This window comes from Poecilia reticulata, chromosome 21, assembly GCF_904066995.2.
Source record: "Poecilia reticulata chromosome 21, P_reticulata-male-v2, whole genome shotgun sequence".
Lineage (NCBI taxonomy): Eukaryota > Metazoa > Chordata > Actinopteri > Cyprinodontiformes > Poeciliidae > Poecilia > Poecilia reticulata.
Genome location: NC_088850.1, coordinates 20,664,293 through 20,685,126, shown reverse-complemented (window position 1 = coordinate 20,685,126; position 20,834 = coordinate 20,664,293). Strand labels below are relative to the sequence as shown.

General features: G+C 38.9%; 2 protein-coding genes and 1 long non-coding RNA gene across 3 annotated transcripts in view; 1 reads left to right on the top strand and 2 right to left on the bottom strand.

Moving 5' to 3' along the window:
• Positions 1–511: 511 nt before the first annotated feature.
• On the bottom strand, positions 512–6,839 carry LOC145549710 (uncharacterized). Its single transcript, XR_014085554.1, has 3 exons — positions 1,574–6,839; positions 964–1,031; positions 512–565 (listed from the first exon to the last, which is right to left on the bottom strand). It is a non-coding gene; the product is annotated as an uncharacterized LOC145549710 (long non-coding RNA).
• Positions 6,840–10,991: 4,152 nt separating this feature from the next.
• Positions 10,992–20,285, bottom strand: LOC103457787 (uncharacterized). Its single transcript, XM_008398194.3, has 5 exons — positions 19,964–20,285; positions 15,990–18,427; positions 13,264–13,413; positions 12,877–12,957; positions 10,992–11,612 (listed from the first exon to the last, which is right to left on the bottom strand). Exons 2-5 carry the CDS (start codon positions 18,406–18,408, stop codon positions 11,494–11,496), a joined length of 2,769 nt encoding a protein of 922 aa, XP_008396416.2. The 5' UTR covers positions 18,409–18,427; positions 19,964–20,285; the 3' UTR covers positions 10,992–11,493.
• Positions 20,286–20,353: 68 nt separating this feature from the next.
• Positions 20,354–20,834, top strand: part of vsnl1a (visinin-like 1a) — a 32,833-nt gene continuing 32,352 nt past the window's right edge. The window contains exon 1 of the mRNA XM_008398197.3: positions 20,354–20,656. The gene's annotated coding sequence lies outside the window, so the exon portion shown is untranslated. The remainder of the gene's footprint in view (positions 20,657–20,834) is intronic.

Here is a 20,834-nt window from a genome sequence, read left to right as displayed (position 1 = left end):
AGAATAAGTTGGTCGATGGAGACCAAAATTACCTCTGCAAGGGTTGGTTGAACAGAATCCGCATGCATCCACGTCACCAGCCTGACACAGTTCATCTTTGGAAATCTGAAATGTAAAAACACTCACTAATGTGAGTTTGTTCCCAATGTAGAAAACAGTCCTCCCTATTCCTGCACCTTACATTTTGAGTATTACACAGGACCTGTGTGTATGTGTGCTCCTCAATGTAACTTTCATTCTTTGTACTTGTAATTTCAAAACGTAGTCCTCCTTATTCCGGCACCTTACATTTTGAGTATTACACAGGACCTGTGTGTATGTGTGCTTCTAAATGTAATTTTCATTCTTCTATACTTGTAATTTCAAAACTGAGTCCTCCCTTTTAATCCAGCTAACATATTTAGTATTACACAACACCTATGTGTGTGAACAGTACTTAATATGATTTCAATTACTTTATTTAGAGAATAAGTGGTCGATGGAGACCAAATTACCTCTGCAAGGTTGGTTAACAGAATCCGCATGCATCCACGTCACCAGCCTGACACAGTTCATCTTTAGAAATCTGAAATGTAAAGAACACTCACTATATGTGAGTTTGTTCCCAATGTAGAAGAAAATCCTCCCTATTCCTGCACCTTACATTTTGAGTATTACACAGGACCTGTGTGTATGTGTGCTCCTCAATGTAACTTTCATTCTTCTATACTTGTAATTTCAAAACTCAGTCCTCCCTATTCCTGCACCTTACATTTTGAGTAATTACACAGGACCTGTGTGTATGTGCGCTTCTAAATGTAATTTTCATTCTTCTATACTTGTCATTCCAAAACTCAGTCCTCCTTTTTATGCAGCTAACATATCTAGTATTACACAAACACATGTGTGTTTTGAACAAATATTTAATATCATTTCAATTACTTTATTTTAGAGAATACGTTGGTTGTTGGAGACCAAAATTACCTCTGGAGGGTTGGTTGAACAGGATCCGCATGTCCACATCACCAGCCTGACGGTTCAACTTTGGAAATCTGAAATGAAGGGATGTACACTGAATTATTCCATAAATAAAGTCCACCAACTGTATAAGCAAAGCACCTTTAGCTGAACACACCTCCACCTGTAGGTACACATAATAAGTAGGATAAACTTTAAACAATGCAGATATATCAAATAGTAGCAAATGAAATTAACATTTTTCAAAATCAGTCAATTGATCTAATTGTATGTCTTTCTGTGGTTACTTAAACATTTTTTGTCAACTGAATGCAACTAATTATTTTGTACTTGTAATTTCAAAACTCAGTCCTCAGACTGTTTTCATATATATATATATATATATATATATATATATATATATATATATATATATAATCTTTTGTATTTTGAGCAGTTGCTTGTCTCCTTTGGAAAAAGAAAGGTATTCTGATTATAATGATCATCGAACATGATCTATGCTAATAATGTGTAGTATAAAATAGTTTAAAAGTGAAAAAGCAAAACAAAGGAAAAAACAATCCTTTAATAAACACTGGAATCCTAGAATCCTATGCATAATAAAGTCACAACTCACCTTTAAATGAATTGGGGTATTTTACATCAAATCCTTCTTTATCTTCACCTAAGGAGCAATAACAATTGGAATCATGTTTGCTCTCTGAGACCTCTTTGCTGACATCTTCTGCAAAGATCAGAGAATGTGTTGCTTAGTAACAACATGATACTGTACACCAGGGGTGTCAAACTCCAGGCCTCCTGGGCCAGTGTACTGCAACTTTTACATGTCTGTCTGGTCTAAAACACCTTAAGTATATTACTGAAATAGCTTCTCAGTGCAGTCAAGTTGATGACCATCCCATCTGATCCAGCCATGTGACATCAGAAACACATCTAAATGTTGCTGGACACCAGCCCTCAAGACCTTGAGTTTGACACCCCTGCTGTACATAATATGATTTGGTGTTATTTTATGCGAAAATGATGTACTGAAGTACACAGTTCTACATAATTGACTTTCTATTGACAGGTTCTCAAAATCTTTAAAAAATTAAAACATCATCTTAATACTAATGATTACTATCTAGGATAATTTGTGCCTGTGAAACAATATCACTCACTGATGTACAGAAAATGACCAAATACAGTTTTATCTAATTCTGGAGTGAGCCACCTTCCCTTTAAACTCTGGTACACTGGCTAACATGGTTGGTAATTACTAGCTAAACTGCTGCAAATCAGATGCTTTGGTGTATCCAAGCATCAAGTAACCTACAACATTCTGCAAAATTACTAAACTATATGTACTTAAATGTCTTAAGAGATTCTGTATGAGTCTTACCTCTTTCTCCACGCAAAACAAATGAAACAAGTTAAATGAATACTAATGGCTTGCACCTGGACTTGTCGGATTGTACCAAGTTGATAGAGGAGGAGGGATACAACAAAAGGAGAATTCCATTTTGTTTCTGAAGCACACAAGGTCTGATTTTTTTCCAGGAACAAGAAAAAACTATTTGAGTAATATTTTGTAACTTTCATTCAATATTTCAAAGTTAAATAGTTTATCCTACATTTTTCTTTATTTAAGAGGCAACAGTTAGATGGTATCTCCCACCAGCAATGTTGTCACTTCTTTTAATCATTTCTGTTCAATCAATTAATCATGTTTATTTGTATAGCACATTTCAGCAGCAGGGCAGTTCCAAACACTATCATAAAAACAAACTGTTTTTAAAGATCCAACATAAACTGTTGTCTAATGGCAGACACAACACCTGCAGAAAAAGGTTGGCTGATGTACCTGCCAATAGACAATTTAGACTACCTATACAATCTACATGTATGCAGAGTAGCGACATTGAGATTACGACAAAATATACATTTTAAAAGTTTTGTGCTAACAGTAACATAAGTAATCATGATATTTTTGGCACTTTAAATATTTTTTAAATAAATGCTTTTTATTTTTATATTTGTAATTCTGTATTACTCCATGACTGGTTATCCCTTCTTTCAAATTCAAAAATACTTTATTGATCCTAAAAGGAAAATTAAATTTAAAAAAAAGCTTGGGTCCTCTACCACAAGCCTTGGAGCGTGAGTGGTCTTCACAGTATATTAGCAGTTCCCAAAGGTGTCCTTCTCTGTATCAAGAGGTCTGATGTATCTCCAGGTATTTGTTTGAGTCACTCTTCCAGTTTAGGGGTCATTACCCTGAGGGTTTCAGTGACCACAGGCACTACTGTTGACTTCAACTTCCACATTCTTTGTAACCACCTAAGACCCAAACTCTTGCATGGCATGCATTATTAATTCGTCTTATATTTGGGTTGATTGGGACCTAATGATTGCAAAAACAAAGAATTATCTTTTTACATGATATCTGGACATCATTTTTCTCAGAAAAATACTTATTCATTTTAAATCACCATGTTTAGCACCATGGTAAAGCTATACAGTTGCTAACTTTTGTAAACTTACACAACAAAAGAAACACTGAACATCTTGAGTCTAACCTGTAATGTGTTATAATCTTCCACCACCACTAAGTCATAAAATAATGGCCTAACATGTGGACACCAGACCCCATCTAGAGCAAAATTTAGTATTGTGGACTAGACAGTCCAAAATAAGTCATCCACTTATGTGGACAAATTTTTTCTTAGGTTCTAGGAGGATGATGGTTCTTTTTAGTCTTTGGTATTTCTCTAGTTTTTTTCTGTACCTTCTTTTCATTCAGGATAGCTACATCATAACAACTGCTTTGCTCTGCTGCTCAATGATCACCATGTTCAGTTGGTTTGCTTTTCCTGTTTTGTCTTCCTGTATATGGATGGCCCACAGAATCTTAGCTTGTTCGTTTTCTACCACCTTGTGTGGCATTTCCCATTTTAAAGAGGTGTGTTCAAGGTTATATTCCCTTCAGATGTTTCTTCACACTATTCTGGGTACTTGGTTGTGGCGTTCCATGTATTCTTATCATGCTACCATCTTGCATCCTGGTGTTAGCTACTAGATTGTCTCAGGGGATTCATTGCATAGCATTCACTGAATATCTTGCTTGGTATTACAAATCTGGGTCGTTATTGCTCTGGTTCTAGGGACCTGCTTATGTGCCATCATGAATACTGCCTCTGTGCTGTGGTTCAGTCTAAGACTTTGTCAAATGGAGCTGTCAGTGCATACCTGTTGATTGTCTGGACCTTGTTTCTGTCATTGGACTTGCCTTACTATTTGTAAGTACAGTGGCTTGCAAAAGTATCCATAGCCCTTGAACTTTTCCATATTTTGTCACAACTGCAAATATATTTTCACAGAATTTTATGGAAAATAAAAGCTAAAAGTCCAGTATTCAGCCCCCATCCCCTGAATGCAACCAATTGTCTTCAGAAGTTGACTGCTAATGGTAAAAAATTCAACTCCTCTATGACTGCCACAAAAGTTGGCTAAGAGAATATTGGGGAACAAACAGCATGAAGTCCAAGGAACACACCAGACAGGACAGGGATAAAGTTGTGGAGAAGCTTAAAGCAGGCTTAGGCCATCTCACAGACTACTGTTCCATTAATCATCTGGAAATGGAAAGAGCAAATCACACAGCTGTGAACCTACCAAGAAAAGGTCATCCACCTAAACTTACAGGCTGAGCAAGAAGAGCACTGATCAGAGATACAGCCAAGAGGCTCATGGTGGATCTGGATGAAATGCAGAGATATCCACACCTCAGGTGGGGGAATCTGTCCACAGTATAACTATTAGTCATGCACTGCAAAAATGTGGTTTTATGGAAGAGTGGCAATAGAAAAGCCATGATATAAAGAAAACTATAAGAAGTCCCTATAACTATGAGAAGTTGCAGTTTGCCAAAAGCCATATTGGGATACAGCAAAAATGATAAGACAAGACCAAAATGAACTTTTTGGCAAAAATGCAAAGCACTATTTGTGGTGGAGAACAAACACTGCAGATCAATCTGAACACACCTTCCCCACTGACAAACATGGTGGTGGCAGCATCTTGCTCTGAGGGTGCTTCTTTTCTTCAGGGACAGGGAAAATTGTTAGAGTTGATTGTAAGATGGACTAAGCCAAATACAGGGTAATCTTGGAAGAAAACCTGAACACACCTGAACCTGGAGTCTGCAAAAGACTTGAGGCTGGGGCAGAGGTTCACCTTCCAGAAGGACAACTACCCTAAACATAAAGCCAGATCTACAATGGAATGGTTTAAATAAAAACATATTTATGTGTTAGAATGGCAAAGTCAAAGTCTAGACATAAACTCAGCAGAGATTCTTTGGCAAGATCTGAAAACTGCTGACAAGTCAATTTTATTTGTATAGCATATTTCAGCCACAAGGCCAAAGTGCTTTACATCAAAGAACTAAAAAGTCATAAAATAACATACATTTACCATAAAAAGAAAAACAAAGAAATTAAATTCAAAGTAAAATCAAAATTAAAATCATATACATAAAATATATTGATACATCTACCAATGATTAAGATTCAGAAACAACTGTAAATTGGTGTGGTTTTAGCCTTGATTTAAAGGAATTCAACTGTGTTGCAGTTTTCTGGAAGTTTATTCAAGATTTGTGGTACATTGAAGCTAAATTCTGCTTCAAAATGCTTGGTTCTGGGGATGCAGAGCAGACCAGAATCAACAAACTGTTAGCAGTGGAATAGTTTGGTGAAAAAATTGCTTTATTATGGTTTATATTTATTGTAATCCATGCACTTATTCCACACATTTATTATTCATAATATTTTAATTAAACAAAATTTGATCAAAATATATATTAATTTCTGTATATTTTTAGGTGCCACATACATTCCAAGGTTGGGTTTAGGCATCCAACTAACCTTTAAAAAATATTCAGTCTTATAGCTCAGAGTAATCATATTGCCATCTCATCCCCAGTGTAAGAGTTGGCAATTTACACACAATTCATGTGTGTAAACAGCGACACGTGAATTAGAAAGACACTGTAGTAATTAGCAGGACCTTCCGGCAGACAACCAATCAGAATGAGAGGTTGTGTGAATATTCATGAGGTCCTGCTATTACACAAACCTGCCATAGGGGGCGCTGTGGTGATACACAGATTATACACAAAATCAGGTTTATGTGTATTAACCGGACATCTCGTTTTTTTTGCATTTTTGGGGTTATTAGACCAATAGAAACCTTTCTACACTTTTAGATTTTTGTCAAAATTAGCAGGACACCACTCCTGTCCCGTTAATTCAAAATGTCCTGCTAGTGTTGTGTGTATTCTGACGAAATGTCCTGCTAAACCACATGTACCAACGCACACACACACACACACACACACACACACACACACACACACACACACACACACACACACACACACGTGCGCACACAGAGAGAGAGGGAAAGGCAGTAGCTCCAAAAGAAATCTAGAACGGTGTTTGAGATAAAAGGAGACAGATGATGCATGGATTCTATTTTTATCGTGGGGAAAGCCTAAAATTTCAGCTGGGAAAATTATACCAGTCACAAAAAACCAACCAAAAAAACAACTGACTAATTTACCACCCAGCGGATGTAATTCCTATTAGCTCACTGGGTTTGCTAAAAGAAAACTCCTTTTTTTTCCCAATGTGTATAAAAAACACAAACAAGAAAGATGATTTTCTATAACGACACACATTTTCCATTGTGTGTCTGGCAGCATAATGAGAGGTGGATTCATGTTGCAGCCTTAGCTCCCTCATTCACTTCAAACAGATGGAACGACAAATGTTGCCCAGGTAACGTTTGTCACTTCTCGTGTGAGGAATTTCAGGATCAGTAATGACCTGCCTGGTAGGCTTTGGAGCTCGTTATGAACAGGGTTGTCTTAAGCTTTAAAAACCCCAATGTTTTCTTCAGCACTGCAACAAGGAAAGCGTAAATAATCAGCTGTTGTATTCATTAGCAGAAAATGAGAAATGGTCAAAATAGCGGAAAAAGATGCGGCGCTTTCAGACCTCAAGTAATGCAAAGAAAACAAGTTCATGTTCATTTAGAAACAACAATACTAATGTTTGAACTCAGGAAGAGTTCAGAAATCAATATCTGGTGGAACAACCAGGAGGTTTTCAATGGGGTTCAGTTGTTATAAAAATGTTGTATATAATTAATATGACTTCAAAGAAATTTGAGTTTGTAATTTAACTACAGATAAACTGCTGAACTTTACTAATTAGTTTCAATAAACCCACAATAATGGATCTTTCTCGCAACGTTTTCTTGCTATTTCTTGCGTGTGCAAACTTAGTGAATATAAGACAAATTAATATATTAATTTTTTTTGACTACTTGATTTGGCTTTGTTTTAACCTTTGAGATGATGGTCTAAAAACCCCCAGCTTTTTGCATAGATTAATGTTTTTTTTCAGGCTGCAGCAGTTGTTGTTCGAACAATCTATTTATGAATTTCCCTGACACGGAGCTCAAATAAGTTCCTCGGCAACAAACTGGAAACAATGTCCCACTAACGTTGCATATGTATATGTCAATGGCTCATTATTCTGTCATTCTGAAATGTGGCTGTTATGTAATAACGCATATGTGCCCTCCCCTCCCCCAGCGTGCTTCAAGTGAACTGTTACTAAAACCAGAGCATTACCGGCTCACGTAATCAATAAGGACAGATGAAATACCAGGAAGAGGGGAATGTTTTCCAATTAAAGGGGGAAAAAATTAAACCTGAACTTTTGATTACAGATAGGAAATGATCTATTTTGAAGGTATAAAAGAGAAAGGGGATAATAATGATAAACCAACCAACCAGCCCGTGCTGACATGTTCAACACTGGAAAAGTCTTTGTAAATAATTTCTCCCAGAATTGACCGACGATGCCTGATTAAGAGGCAGATGGAATGCGCAGCGGCAGAATTGAATTATTTTTGGAGAGCCGTCCCCCTTTTTCCTCGTTTCATTCTGATTTGTGTCTCCGCCGTCTGCCAGCTGAGGCACCCATCCTGCAGAAACAAAATGCCACCCCAAGCTCCATTTGCTGACAGGAAAGCCTGACTGTTTCCATTTAAAGCCATAATTAGGACCTGGAAGTTTGGCATGTGGGTGGAGAGCGATTCTCCAACATCCCGCTGCTCAAAATGGCTCCAAAAACAAACAAACAAAAAAAAAAACAACGCACTCAACAACATGTACCGTTTCAACCTGCCTTTGTTTTATTCTTTTTCAATAAATTTCTGAATTCATTATTAAATAAGATTTTTTTTTCTAGCAAACTAGTTGGAGATGATCAACCAGTACAATTCTGGCAACTCATGAAGTATCTTGCAAAAGTATTGAAGCCCTTTGATTTTTTATCAATCAATCAATCAAATTTTATTTGTATAGCACATTTCAGCAGCAAGGCATTTCAAAGTGCTTTACATGATTAAAATAAAAACAGAAATAATCAGTGAGAAAGAGAGATTAAAAAAAATAAAAAAACAAAATAAAAATAAAAACAAAAAACATTACATCATTAAAACGTCGAAAAGAAAGAAGAAGAAATTAAAAACATTAAAGACATAAAAAGATGGAAGACATCAAAACCCGCACTCTAACCCTAATTTAGCCATAAGCAACTCTAAACAGGTGAGTTTTAAGTTGAGATTTAAAGGCACTCAGTGTTTCAGCTGTTTTACAGTTTTCTGGAAGTTTGTTCCAAATCTGTGGTGCATAGAAACTGAATGCTGCTTCTCCTCATCTGGTTCTGGTTCTGGGGATGCAGAGCAGAACCAGAACCAGAAGATCTGAGGGGTCTAGACGGTTGGTACAGTAATAACAGATCTTTAAGGTATTGTGGTGCCAAACCGTTCAGTGATTTATAAACTAACATCAGTATTTTAAAGTCTATTCTCTGAGCTACAGGGAGCCAGTGTAGGGACTTTAAAACTGGTGTTATGTGCTCTATCTTCCTGGTTTTAGTGAGAACCCGAGCAGCAGCAGCATTCTGGATCAGCTGCAGCTGTTTGATTGATTTGTTAGTCAGACCTGTGAAGACGCTGTTGCAGTAATCAATGCGGCTAAAGATAAACGCATGGATGAGTTTCTCTAGATCGTGCTGAGACATCAGTCCTCTAATCCTGGTAACTATGTATCACGGCATACACACTTTGTCACACGGGAGCCGCAAACGTTGATGTTATATTTAGATTTAGAAAGAAAAGTAGGTTACCATTTTGAAGGGGTAGGAAAATAATACAAGATGTTTAACCAATGACAATATAAAAAAAGAATGATTTTTGGGGGCAAATTAAGTGAATATTAAAATCTAATTCCACCATTTTACATGGCTTAAAGACCACAGAGGAACCCTGGAGATCTTCTCAACTAGCTTATTCACACACTATACTCTTTCTCAGGGATGAAAGTAGTTTTAAATTCTTGGGGGTACTATGACAAAAACAAACAAACAAAAAACTATATATATATATATATAAAGCTGGGTAGCTTGCAACATTGCAGCCCACTGGCTGCAATGTTGACACCTTGAGATGCCATGAGACCTAAATCCTGAACATCATGGCATGGAGTGCATCCCAGTTTTCCATGTCTGGCAAATAACCATTCATTTTAGCTTTTAAACTGGTTCTATTGATCCTGTGTCCAGACAGAGGGATAATCAGTAGCCCAGCATCATGACCTGTTTGTTCTGAAGATCCTGCAGCTTCCACTTCTCTTCCTAACATGATGCCTCCTCACCCTGAATCTCATACTGACAGGAGGAACCACAGAGCTCTGTTAGGTTATTTTTCCTCCAACAGGATCCAGAGGAATCACCTCAAACCAGATGTTGGACTGGATTTTATTTCAATGTCATTTGTGAATGTTAGAGCCTCATTTTCAAAAATGGAGCTATAAAGGTTGAAAAAGGTTATTATTTTGGAGAAAATCTCATTAACATCAATATTTCCACTAAATAAGAGGCAAAAAACAAAATTGTTTGATAAAGAAAAAGTCTCTCAGACTCTGATCCCGACAGCACCAAACTATTTTTTATATTAGACAATTAATTTAATTTCACATAATTATCGCGGTAGAAGCCATTTGTTTAATACTTAATTAAACGTATTTACCGTGTTTGATGTTTGTTGTAAATGACGTATAGTCACAAAGAACGACGTAATTAGTCCAAGTTTGTCGTTTATTGAAAGTTCAGAAACTACAGCGGCTGTGATGAGCCACATCAAAGGTAAACAACCTGAACAGGTGATCAACTCTAAACCACTCGCACATTTTTACTCTCTGTCTCTCTGACATTTAAGCAGACCCGTTGCCATGGCAACGTCCTGCGCTCCACAAGCCGACCAGAGATTACGTTAAAAACATAACATTCAGTCCGTAACGATATCAGGTTTGCAGGCTTGATATTTATTTTGCGATCATTAATAGCCTCCCTGAACACAGCGGTGGTTCATTAGTTCATTTTAAACTCCTGCTCTGCTAGTTATTTTGATAATGGAACCGAAACGCACAGAATTGCGCAATCACTGAGATTATTATTGTTGGATTATTAATTTGAACATGTTTTGTTGATTTTTTTGTTGTTCTTTAATAAAGTTACGAACGTTTAAGGGAGCCAGAGGAGGACGTGCTGCTCTCAGCCTCCTGGCGGCGTTCAGTTTGTCACCTAATGCTGAGATCGACTCAAAACCTTCCGCGATCGTCGTGTTGCACCGCTGCTCTAGCAAAGCACGAACAGTTCAGAAAAAATATGAAATGGGAAAAAAGTTATTTATTAACTGATTAAGTCGTGTTTTAGATTGTTCTTGACAAACTAATCAGTCACGGCTAATTAGTAGGCGCATTCGCGGCTGCACAGTGAACCCATTTACAGCAGACAGCCGCTCCCCTCTCTTGCAGGTACTGAGTACCCCCGCTAAATCTTTTAGGGGTACGCAGTACTCTGAAGTACCCCCTTACTTTCACCCCTGCTCTTTCTACAGACAAACACAAGAAAGAATTTGATTAAGGTTTGTGTTATGTTAGACACATCGAAGCTCATTTAATGGTAAAAATAACAGAACACACAAAGAACATCATCACTCTAATGAAAACTGTCTGAATACACCCACACATCACAGGAACAATATGGACCTACAGCAAATATGCCTACTGTTATGAAAACTGTCTTAATACAATAAAATATGTTAAAAATACAATGTAAACATTACAACAGGGGGATTTAAATAGTTAAATATTACATATAAATAAATAAATAAATAAGTAGATTTTACTTCAAGTAGCACCAAGCTGCTGCTGTTTTACTCAGCTGGTAACACACGCCCAACCACCACAGCTGCTAAATGTGACAAACGCCACATTGTGACAGAAGGAAACCAGAACCAACAGCAGAACCGTGTTAAATAACCAGAGACAACAACATCACACTTCTTGAACGTCGAAACCAAAACAGAACCCTGACAACATCATTTGGTCAAACAACACCCTCCGAGTTGCCGTATTTATTTGTATGGATGTGCGTGGTGGAGCTGTTTGGTCTTGGCTCGTTTTGAAAGTCCAACCCTTATTGGCCGCGTGCACGTCCTCAAAGGCTCCAGCCTCCTGGGTAGGTCTGGTGGTCCTGCACACAGAGGGAGTGCTGGGGTTGAACTCTGTGTACAAAGTGTTCCTGCTGCTTTTAAAGGTGTTTTCACAACTATTATGGAAGGCATTGTTCAATAGGGGATCAAAATTGCAACATTTGTTTCAGTTTCTGCTGGTACAGTTTGCTTTCACGCTGCACTGCGTCAAACAAACCAAACTCTTTGAAAATCTGTTCCCCTCCTCGCCTGTGGTGGCGCTGCACCAAGAACTACTGAAGGAAACGACATGAAAACCTCAGAAGACACTGAGTGCAACGTTTTTCTTCATGAAATGTAAACAAAAATAGAGTGGCGTCAGATTTTAGCGGTTGTAGGATTACACTTTTGTGTTTGGTGAAAGACCACGAGCCATTTCTCACAGTAGCGCCAGACTCCCATGGTTGTTTTGGTTGGATTTACCCAGAATGCCCTGCCTTGTTGTCTGCTTCCTTCCTTCACATACGCATTAAAACCGCATCACAATTGACTTCAACTGAACTGACCTAAGCTTTTAGGCGCACCAGTTATGGTGCGTTCACACCAAAAGCGTTATGTGTTTCAAAAACGCGTCCGATGCTTTGAGTTCGATGCGTGTGAACTTTTTGAATGCAGACGCTTGAGATTTTGCTCTACACCTGGCATTTCCCGCGTCTAGTTTATGTTCAAAGTCTATGTGGAGGCGCGTGGAGGGCGTGTCAGACGCATCAGCTCTAGCCGTTGTTTTCCGTTGGACGCTCTTGACGCTTCAAACTCCTCCACATAGACTTTTAATGCAAACCAGATACGCCTGACGCTGTTGGTGTAGGCAAACGGACTGGAGTTGGATTAAAGCGGAATAAAAAGGGTTGCTGTGAATCCACCTAAAGAGCGTGTGTTTGTTGGAACATTTTCTTACACAGTGTAAAATCTGCATTCGATTTGAAAAGATTTTCAAACTTCACTTCGAAGATTTTAAATATTTAAAGGCAGCTTTACTTTGAGCAGATGCCATCACACTGGTAATGAAGAAAATAATTTGTTTCTACTGCTGTTAAAGGGGATTTTCATGTATAAAACCTTAATCTGTTGTTTCAACAGTGTTTGATATAGCTCATTTGCACCAGGCTATTTGTAATGAAGATGTGATATTTTTCTGCACCTGCCAATTTCATTTTGACAACTTTTCTCTCGGATGTGAAAATCTCTCACACCTCCTGTGATAAGCCATCCTGTATTTGGCAAATATATAAATGGCATGAGTCACAGCTTAAAAATGAAACTCACCGTGGCTCAGCTGCTCCAAGTCAGGCAGACGCATAAAGGATGGAGACCAAACTTTAACTTTCTGCTCCACCTCTTGGGACTCTGAAAACAACATGATCACAAGTCAGGACTGGTCAAAGCTTACATTCTGACAATTTTTTTTTTTTTATTTCAAAACTTTTCAGAACTTTACAGAGTTTTCAGTGATTCTGAGCCTTTTAGAAGAGTAAAAGGCTTCTATGAAACAATGATGGATATTTCTACAGCTGTCAGGGTCTACAAATAGAATTGTTAAAATCAGGTGATGGATGGATGGATTACAAGCAGTATCTGCAGGGGAAATTTTCAGTTTTTATAAATTTTGTATAAATGAGTCAGAAAACTCACGTGTACATGTTTAGATCTAACCTTTGCTCTTCTCTGTGGTGTCCATCAATGGTTCCTGCTCCAGGTTTCTGTTGAGAGGTACTTCCTGTTCGCCATCACTCCTGATAACCGGACAGGAGACAGCTGGATCAAGTCCACACATCACCAGGCCGTGGTCTTCAACAGCTTTATCTAAAAATGGACACAAGACAACTGACCTCTCTGGAGTCCAATAAATAATCACTGTGTGGCTGAATCTAAATGTTATTCTATGGCTCAGATGGTTTACATATTTATCCTTTCTACACGAATCCTGAACCTTTGCACTCTCCTTCCTCGCCTGTTTCTGGTATATGATATATTACACACACCAGTCTCTGGTTTGTTTTACCACTGAGATCAAGAACGGCAGATATTATCGTTTCTCTTTATACCTTTAGAGTTTGAATATTACCACATTATATTTGATGGGGGAATAGCTATAGATGCATGAGTGTTCTTCATATTGATATTAAAATATCATCTAACCTGGTGAAAGTATTCACATCACATTGAACCTAATCACATTAAGCCATGTCATAACGACAAACTTTAAATGTTTTATTGGGATTTTATGAGACCAACGTGGTGAGTAAATGTGAAGTGCAAAGAAAACAAACAAGAATCCAACAAGTGTGTGTTTGTGTTCAACCCTATGAGTCAATGCTTTATAGAAACGCCATCTGGAGCTCAGTGTTTTGGAGCAAATCTCTACCAGCTTTGAATACCTGAAGACTGAGGGTGTTTTCATACCTGACACTTTGCTGTTCGCTCTCACTGCTCTGAGTCAAACGGACCAAACACTTTGAAAAACCTGTCACCTCCCTCACCTATGGTGGCGCTGCACCAAGAACCACCGAAGGAAACTACACAAAAACTTCAGAAGAGACACTGAGGGCAACTTTCTTTTTCATTAAGTGTAAATAAACAGAGTGCTGTCAGATTTTAGCAGTCAGTACGTTTTTGCTTTTATCTTTGGTAAAAATACCATGTGCCATTTATCCCGCTAGCACTAGACTAGGTTTTTAGGCAGACCAGAGTTCGCTTTTTTGGTTTGCATTAAAGTTCAACTGAGCGTTCACACCTCCCCAAATGAACTGGACTTTTTTGGTAGCTAGAGTTTGATTAAAGTTGCGAAACAGGGCCAGTGTGAGTACACCCTAAAACTTTGCTCCTTTTTCTTTGCAAAATACCTCAAACTCATTCAGACTGGATGGAGAGAGTCCGTGAACATCCAATTTAAAGTCTCGCCACAGATTCCAGTCCACTCTACATGATGTGATCTATGAAACATTGAAATGTGGCTGTTCTGTTGGAAGAGCAACTTCTGCTCCAGGCTTACGACTTTTGCAACCTGAAACAGGCTTTGGCTTTTATGCAACTTTGCATTTAAAGCGTCATTATTTAGTCATAATCATTCGTGTTCATAACAGGTGTAATTTCATGTTTAGATACATGTCATAAACATGCATATGTCAACCTTATGCATATGTCAGTTTCATGCACACCCCTTCAAATAAAGTGTTACCCAGGCTTTATTCCAGGATTGTCCAAGATTTAGCTCTACCCAACTTCCCAAAATCTATGACCAGCTTCCCTGTTGCCTGTGCTGGCCTACTGCAGGGGTCCCCAAACTGTTTCCTGTGAGGGCCACATAACTTTTCCCTTCTCTGGTGGGGGCCGGAGTCAGTTTGTAACAGAAAAGGTGTGACGATTGCATGAGTGCCTAAATGTAAAAAATTATTGTTTTCCAGAAAGCACAATCAAATAACCCTCTGTGGGTTCTTCACAGAATAAATCCAGGAAATAACACTATTTATGAAGTAAACACCATATTTTCAGGACTATAAGCCGCACCAGGCTATAAGCCGCAGATATCTCTGCCGCTCCAGGTTTTCCACAACACAGCAGCAGCAGCAGAGGGGGGCGGACACCCAAATTTTGAGTCATAACAGGTCAATTGAATATCACATTTATTTCGGTTGAAAAAGAAAAAGTTGCCAAGTTTAGATTTAACCGAACTGATTACGGTAGTTTCTGAACGGTAACTGTAACAGTAAAAGTGCTGATCCTTTGTGTCTGCTACTAGCATGTGCTAAATGAAAATGGGCGTCGTCTTCTTCTTTAGATTTCAATGGCAGCTTGCATCCATTATTGTTGCACTACTGCCATCTATTGGATCCTAATATCTATACCTCAAATTCTCATAATGATCCCAGTAATATTTAAGAAAACAAAAAAATCTTCTTTTTTCCCTCATTGCTATTTAACTGATCAACAACATTCTCAAATTTCAATTCCCTATTAAAACATAATTCCGCTTTAATGGGCGCTTTCTTCTTTGATTTCCAATTTTGACTTCCAATGATACACTTCCTGCTAAAGAGCCCCCTGATGGTTGAAAGAAAATCCACATATAAGCCGCACCGGGCTATAAGCCGCAAGGTTCAAAGCTTAGGAAAAAAGTAGAGGCTTATAGTCCGGAAAATACGGTATATGAAAAAAAATGTAAATGCTCTCTGGTATTGTTCAGGGGGTCGAACCAAATGTGACGGCGGGCCGGATCCGGCCCGCGGGCCGTAGTTTGGGGACCACTGGCCTACTGTCTAAAATCCCAGTAAAATATCTTGAAAAGATCTAAGGAAATGCAAGGAATGGTACAATGTACAAACATATTCAATAAAATAGTAACAAGAAAACCACAAAAACACTGATCTTTCAACAGTTACCTGTTGACGTGTGAGCGTAGCATTCCAGTCCAGGGCTACTCAGCACTTTGGTAGAGTGGCCCACCGAGGGCTCGGGTAAATCAGGCGAGGGTGGCTTTGTGAATTCGTTTCTACTGATATCAAAGAACAAGTTGAGCTCCTGTAAGATCCTTCCAAACTGTTCCTTCATTTCAAAGTCAAAGTTGGTGCTTAGATCACAAGAGGGCCCATCAGAGTCAGTAGGAAGAGCAGAAGACGCTGACTGTGGGTTCAACTCATCATGTGAGCAATGGGGGGAATCATCGGTTGAACGGCTGTTCGGCTCTTTCTCCAGGAATGGGGTGAAGTTTGGGACTTCATTAGAACTGGAATCACTGGAGACAAATCCGTTCTCTGTGTTCTCCTTATCTTCAAGAGTCTTCTCATTGATTTCGCTCTCTGCCACTTCCACGTGGTGTTCTTGTTCTTCCTGGTGTGTGTTCAGGAGCTCTGTGGCACCATCATCGTCATCTGGAAAGAGTTTGATCTTTTCAAACGTGTCAAACCTGCCGAGCGCATCCTTGCCGGGAGTGAAGGCCGATGGGAAATATCTGACGCCATGAATAGCATTTTGAGATGGGCACGGAACCACTGCGTCAGTCATAGGAGGAATGCTGTGGAACGTGGACACATCAGGCATGTGTTGATCGTGAGTGAAGTTACCTAGACTTTGTTCTGGATCTTCTCCGTTATAAAAACTCAACCTGTTCTCTGCCCATTCACTAACATCTTGAATGGGAGACTCTTCCCTAATGTCATCTTCGAACTCACTCTGCTTCTGCATGCTCTCCCCAGTTTCCTGCTCGTCTATGTTTATTTCTCCGCCAACTTTTACCTTCTGGTTTTGTTCCTTGCCTTTAGTCGTCACATAGGTTACGCAAATATTGGCCCCAAAAGCTTCATCGAGCTCATTTTCTTGTTTGTTGTCAATACTTTTGAGATTGCTGCCATGTTTTTGTGTTTCTCCTTCTTTCTGGTAACTGTTGCAGTCTCCTTGTTTATTTTGCCACTCCGATTCTAAATTCCTCAATTTGTAGGTTTCTGTTTCTTTTGGAGAATGACTTTGTATGAACCCAGCAACCTCTTCCACTTCGTCAGTTTTGCCGTGCAAGTATTCAAGCTCAGGCATCTCCATGTGGTCAGGGCTGACAGCAACTTTCAGCTGACTTCTCGCCGTATCGCAGATCTCTCCAGTTAAATCATCTTCAGCAAATGCAGGACTGGATTTGCCCTCATTGTCGGTCTGGTCTTGCATCAAGTTGCTTGTTGTGCCAATCTTATTTCCATCTCTCTGAACCTGCTCCATCTGGTCTGGAATTGAATCTAGTGACGTTCTGGCTTCAGAACAAAGTGGAGAAGTTGCTTCAATGTTGCAGACCTCAACTAACGGAGATAATTCTCCACCTGCAGCGCCGTCTGAGTTACAGATCAGTCGTTCAACCTCCTCGTCAATTTCACTCCAGATTACAGGGTCAATTACACAGAATGCGTCTGCCTCATTATCTCCTTTGGCAGCCTCTTGACTGATTATAACAGCTGCTGGAATCTCTGCCTCTACCACATAGTTGTGCTCCTGAAAACTCACATTTTCAGCTGATGTGGTTGTGCCTAACACAAACTCACAGCAAGGAATCAATCCCTCAGAAGAATTGACAAAGGTTTTGCTCCCTTGACCTTTTGTTTCTACGTCGGAGATATTTTCAGGAATCCGATGGTCAGATTTCTGAGAATGATCCGCTTCAACGTTGGAGCAGAGCGGGAGAACACCTTGGGAAGAGGATGTGGGACTCCTCAGAGGGGCCTCCTCTGTCTTCAGATCACCCTCTACAGCATCCGCCAATTGGCTGAAAGAATGACAGAAATCTGTGTCAGCCGCCTGATGTGAACAGAAGGTAACTGCCTGGATGAGACTGGGTTGAGTTTGAGTCCAAGTCCCAAGATTCCCATCATTCCCATCATTCTGAAGACAGACGGCAGGATTTTCACCCTCGAGTGACTTCTCCAGCTGTTTACAGTCAGAAAGACTGGGTGTGCTGTTGCTGGCGGGACTTAGCTCGTCTGTTTCGGTAACAAAAGACTTCCCCTCTCTCTCGACACTCGCACACACATCATTTGACTCGGAAGTCACATGAGTAGCAGGAGTAAGATCTGATGGAAGGCCTGTGGGGTTTTCATCATGATACTGCCCACTCTCTGCTGTTATCAGGCCGTTGGTCTCCTGGAGGTTATTCGTCGATAGGCTGCTAATCGCATCCTGAGACGTCTGAAGCTGTGAAGAGTTGAACCCGCTGTTCCAGTGGAGGTTTTCTGTCGCAGCGCAGTCTGTCCTCGCTCGTTTTGGGGAGGGCGGGGAAGTTGGCTCTGTTTGAGGACTGATTTCCTCAATGGGGATTGTTTCCATTTTCTTCCTGTAAGAATACCTAAAAAAAACAAACAAACAGAAAAGCAGCATTAACACTACCTTTGAGAGCAGCAATGCATGATTATTTTCTGTTAATGAAAGTACAGGAAAACATTCTTTTTTTAGGAAGAGCTTAAGCTTAAATTTATTAAAGATTCTTCTTTTACTTTGAACTTGTATATCTAGCACATTTGTTAACTTATCAGATGCCAAAGTTATTCTAAGAATCTCCTTGTGTTATTGTGTGCATTTTATCAGTTAACCATCAGTAAGCACACCACTTGACAGCCTTGCCTGAACCAGGGACAGGATAATATTACAAGTTAGTCTATAACCAGCAGTAAAATAACTGATGGCCATCATTTAAAGACATAAATGATATAACCTTCCATCTCCTTTTTTCTCCCTCCCATTTTTGGGTAGTTTTCCTCCTACAGAAGCCTTACAGTTACACAAATCAGTCATATTAATACTTTTAAAAAAATTCAATGCTATGTTTAATTATCTGAATAAATTGAAAATACCTATATCAAATGAAATCAATATTTTTAAATACACGATAAAACTCTCAATATATTGCATTATAAATTAATGCAATATATATTGGGGAATCCAATTAAAATTTTAATTGGGCATACAAAATATTCTAAGTAATTTTCAATTATTTATAATAATAAAAATGTATTTTTCTGTCATTTTTAACTTTTCCTTACACAAGTCAAAAAAGAAAAAAACATGATACTGAAAAAAATACTTTTTGCTTCCTATGAAATGTATATAATTTCCTATCTATATAGGAAATGTATACATATCATTTCGGTCTGAAATGATAAAATCCTGTTAAAAAACTGAGGTGAACTGACGAGATCTCAGTCCCTGTTTACTCCAACCTTAATGTTATATGATAAATGTATTGACCAAAGGTGGTTGTAGAAAGTGTTGATAGCAACAATTGCACCACCTGTGATTTTGAATAGAATTACGGTAACTTGACTTCAGACATCTGCTTTCAATGGTTATTTCTCATTTTTAAATAATTTCACTTATCTTTGATCACATAGTATACAGAGTCATGGTAAAAAATAAAAATAAAAAAAGACAACATTCTGTTAAGATTTTTGGGTTTGACATGTTTCATATGTATCGGGAAGTTTCGGGCTGAACTTTATTGTTATACAGTTTTTATTTAGACATTTTTTTATATAGACACATTAATATACCTTTGTTAAAATCCTGGAATAGACAGAATAATGTTTTTCGCACTATGATAGGTATATTTTTCTACACTTTTTTGTTTTGTTTGATTTATTTTCCCCTTGGGATCAATAAAGTATATAGAAAAGCGCTGCATAAATCTAATCCATTCATGATTTTTAAGAGCAAAAGAGAACATTTTTAAAATTAGCTATCAATTTTAGCTAACTTTATAAGGAAACTCTGACTTCATGCTAACCTAAATTATTTTTTAAATAAATGGCTGTGATATTAGTTTACATTTAAAGTAGTAATGATTCTATGCCCTTTATTCGGAAGTTAGACAGCTCAAATGACTCACCTACTAAATGAGCAGTTTAATCTTGTCGCTAACCCCCTGTTAGCTTCCTGGCTAACGCTCCTTCTGTGCTTTGCTGTCAGTGGCGGGAAACTGTTGCGGCTGCTAAAGAAACAACTACTGAATAATAAGCGGTCTAATTAGGCGCTGCTCGTCCGCCATTACTTTGACCCCGTTTCTAATACAAGCAGCGCGTGACGGTTAAGAAAATATGCTTATTGGAGTAGAGAAAGAGCGAGTTTATTGCTAGTTCCAGTGTGTTGACAGCCTGTTTCCCCGCTGTGTGCGGAGCCTATCAGGCTGATAACACACACGCATACACACACGCACCCACACACACACACACACACACACACACACACACACACACACACACACACACACACACACACGCTGATCGTCTGTCTCCTCCTCTCTGTGCATCAGCAGCACTTCGTGTTCAGCAGCATCTTTCTGCGGATCTGCACCCCGTACTTTCTGACTCTCCTCCTCCAAACGGTGGAACAAATAGCAAAATTGGAAAAAAGAAGCAGACATTAAAGCCGTGAGCTTCTTGTTTCGCGGTAGGAGCATTTCATACGACTGAGGTGCTTGTTTTGTTTCTTTCCCCCCACCCCCTCGTCCTCGGAGGGTTTTTGAGACCACTCCAAACACCAGACCGCAGGACTTCTCTCGTTGACTTCACACTCTCACAAGGTAAGAAAATGAGCGCTTTGCGTTTCTGCATTTTTCTCCTCAGATTATTCTCTTGAGTGCTTGATGTATGCTGACATGATGCAACGCGGTGCGTCATCCTTTCTAATTTCCTGAGTGATTCATTGATTTTTTGAGCACATAATTGTAAATAAGAACGCATCCACGTTTTATCAATAAA

Coding starts and splice junctions, on each gene's coding strand:
- LOC103457787 (XM_008398194.3), bottom strand. CDS start 18,408: ATGGAAACAATCCCCATTGAGGAAATCAGTCCTCAAACAGAGCCAACT. Junction 13,414..15,989: donor CTACGCTCACACGTCAACAG/GTAACTGTTGAA, acceptor GTCCATTTTTAG/ATAAAGCTGTTGAAGACCAC. Junction 12,958..13,263: donor CACCACAGAGAAGAGCAAAG/GTTAGATCTAAA, acceptor TGTTGTTTTCAG/AGTCCCAAGAGGTGGAGCAG.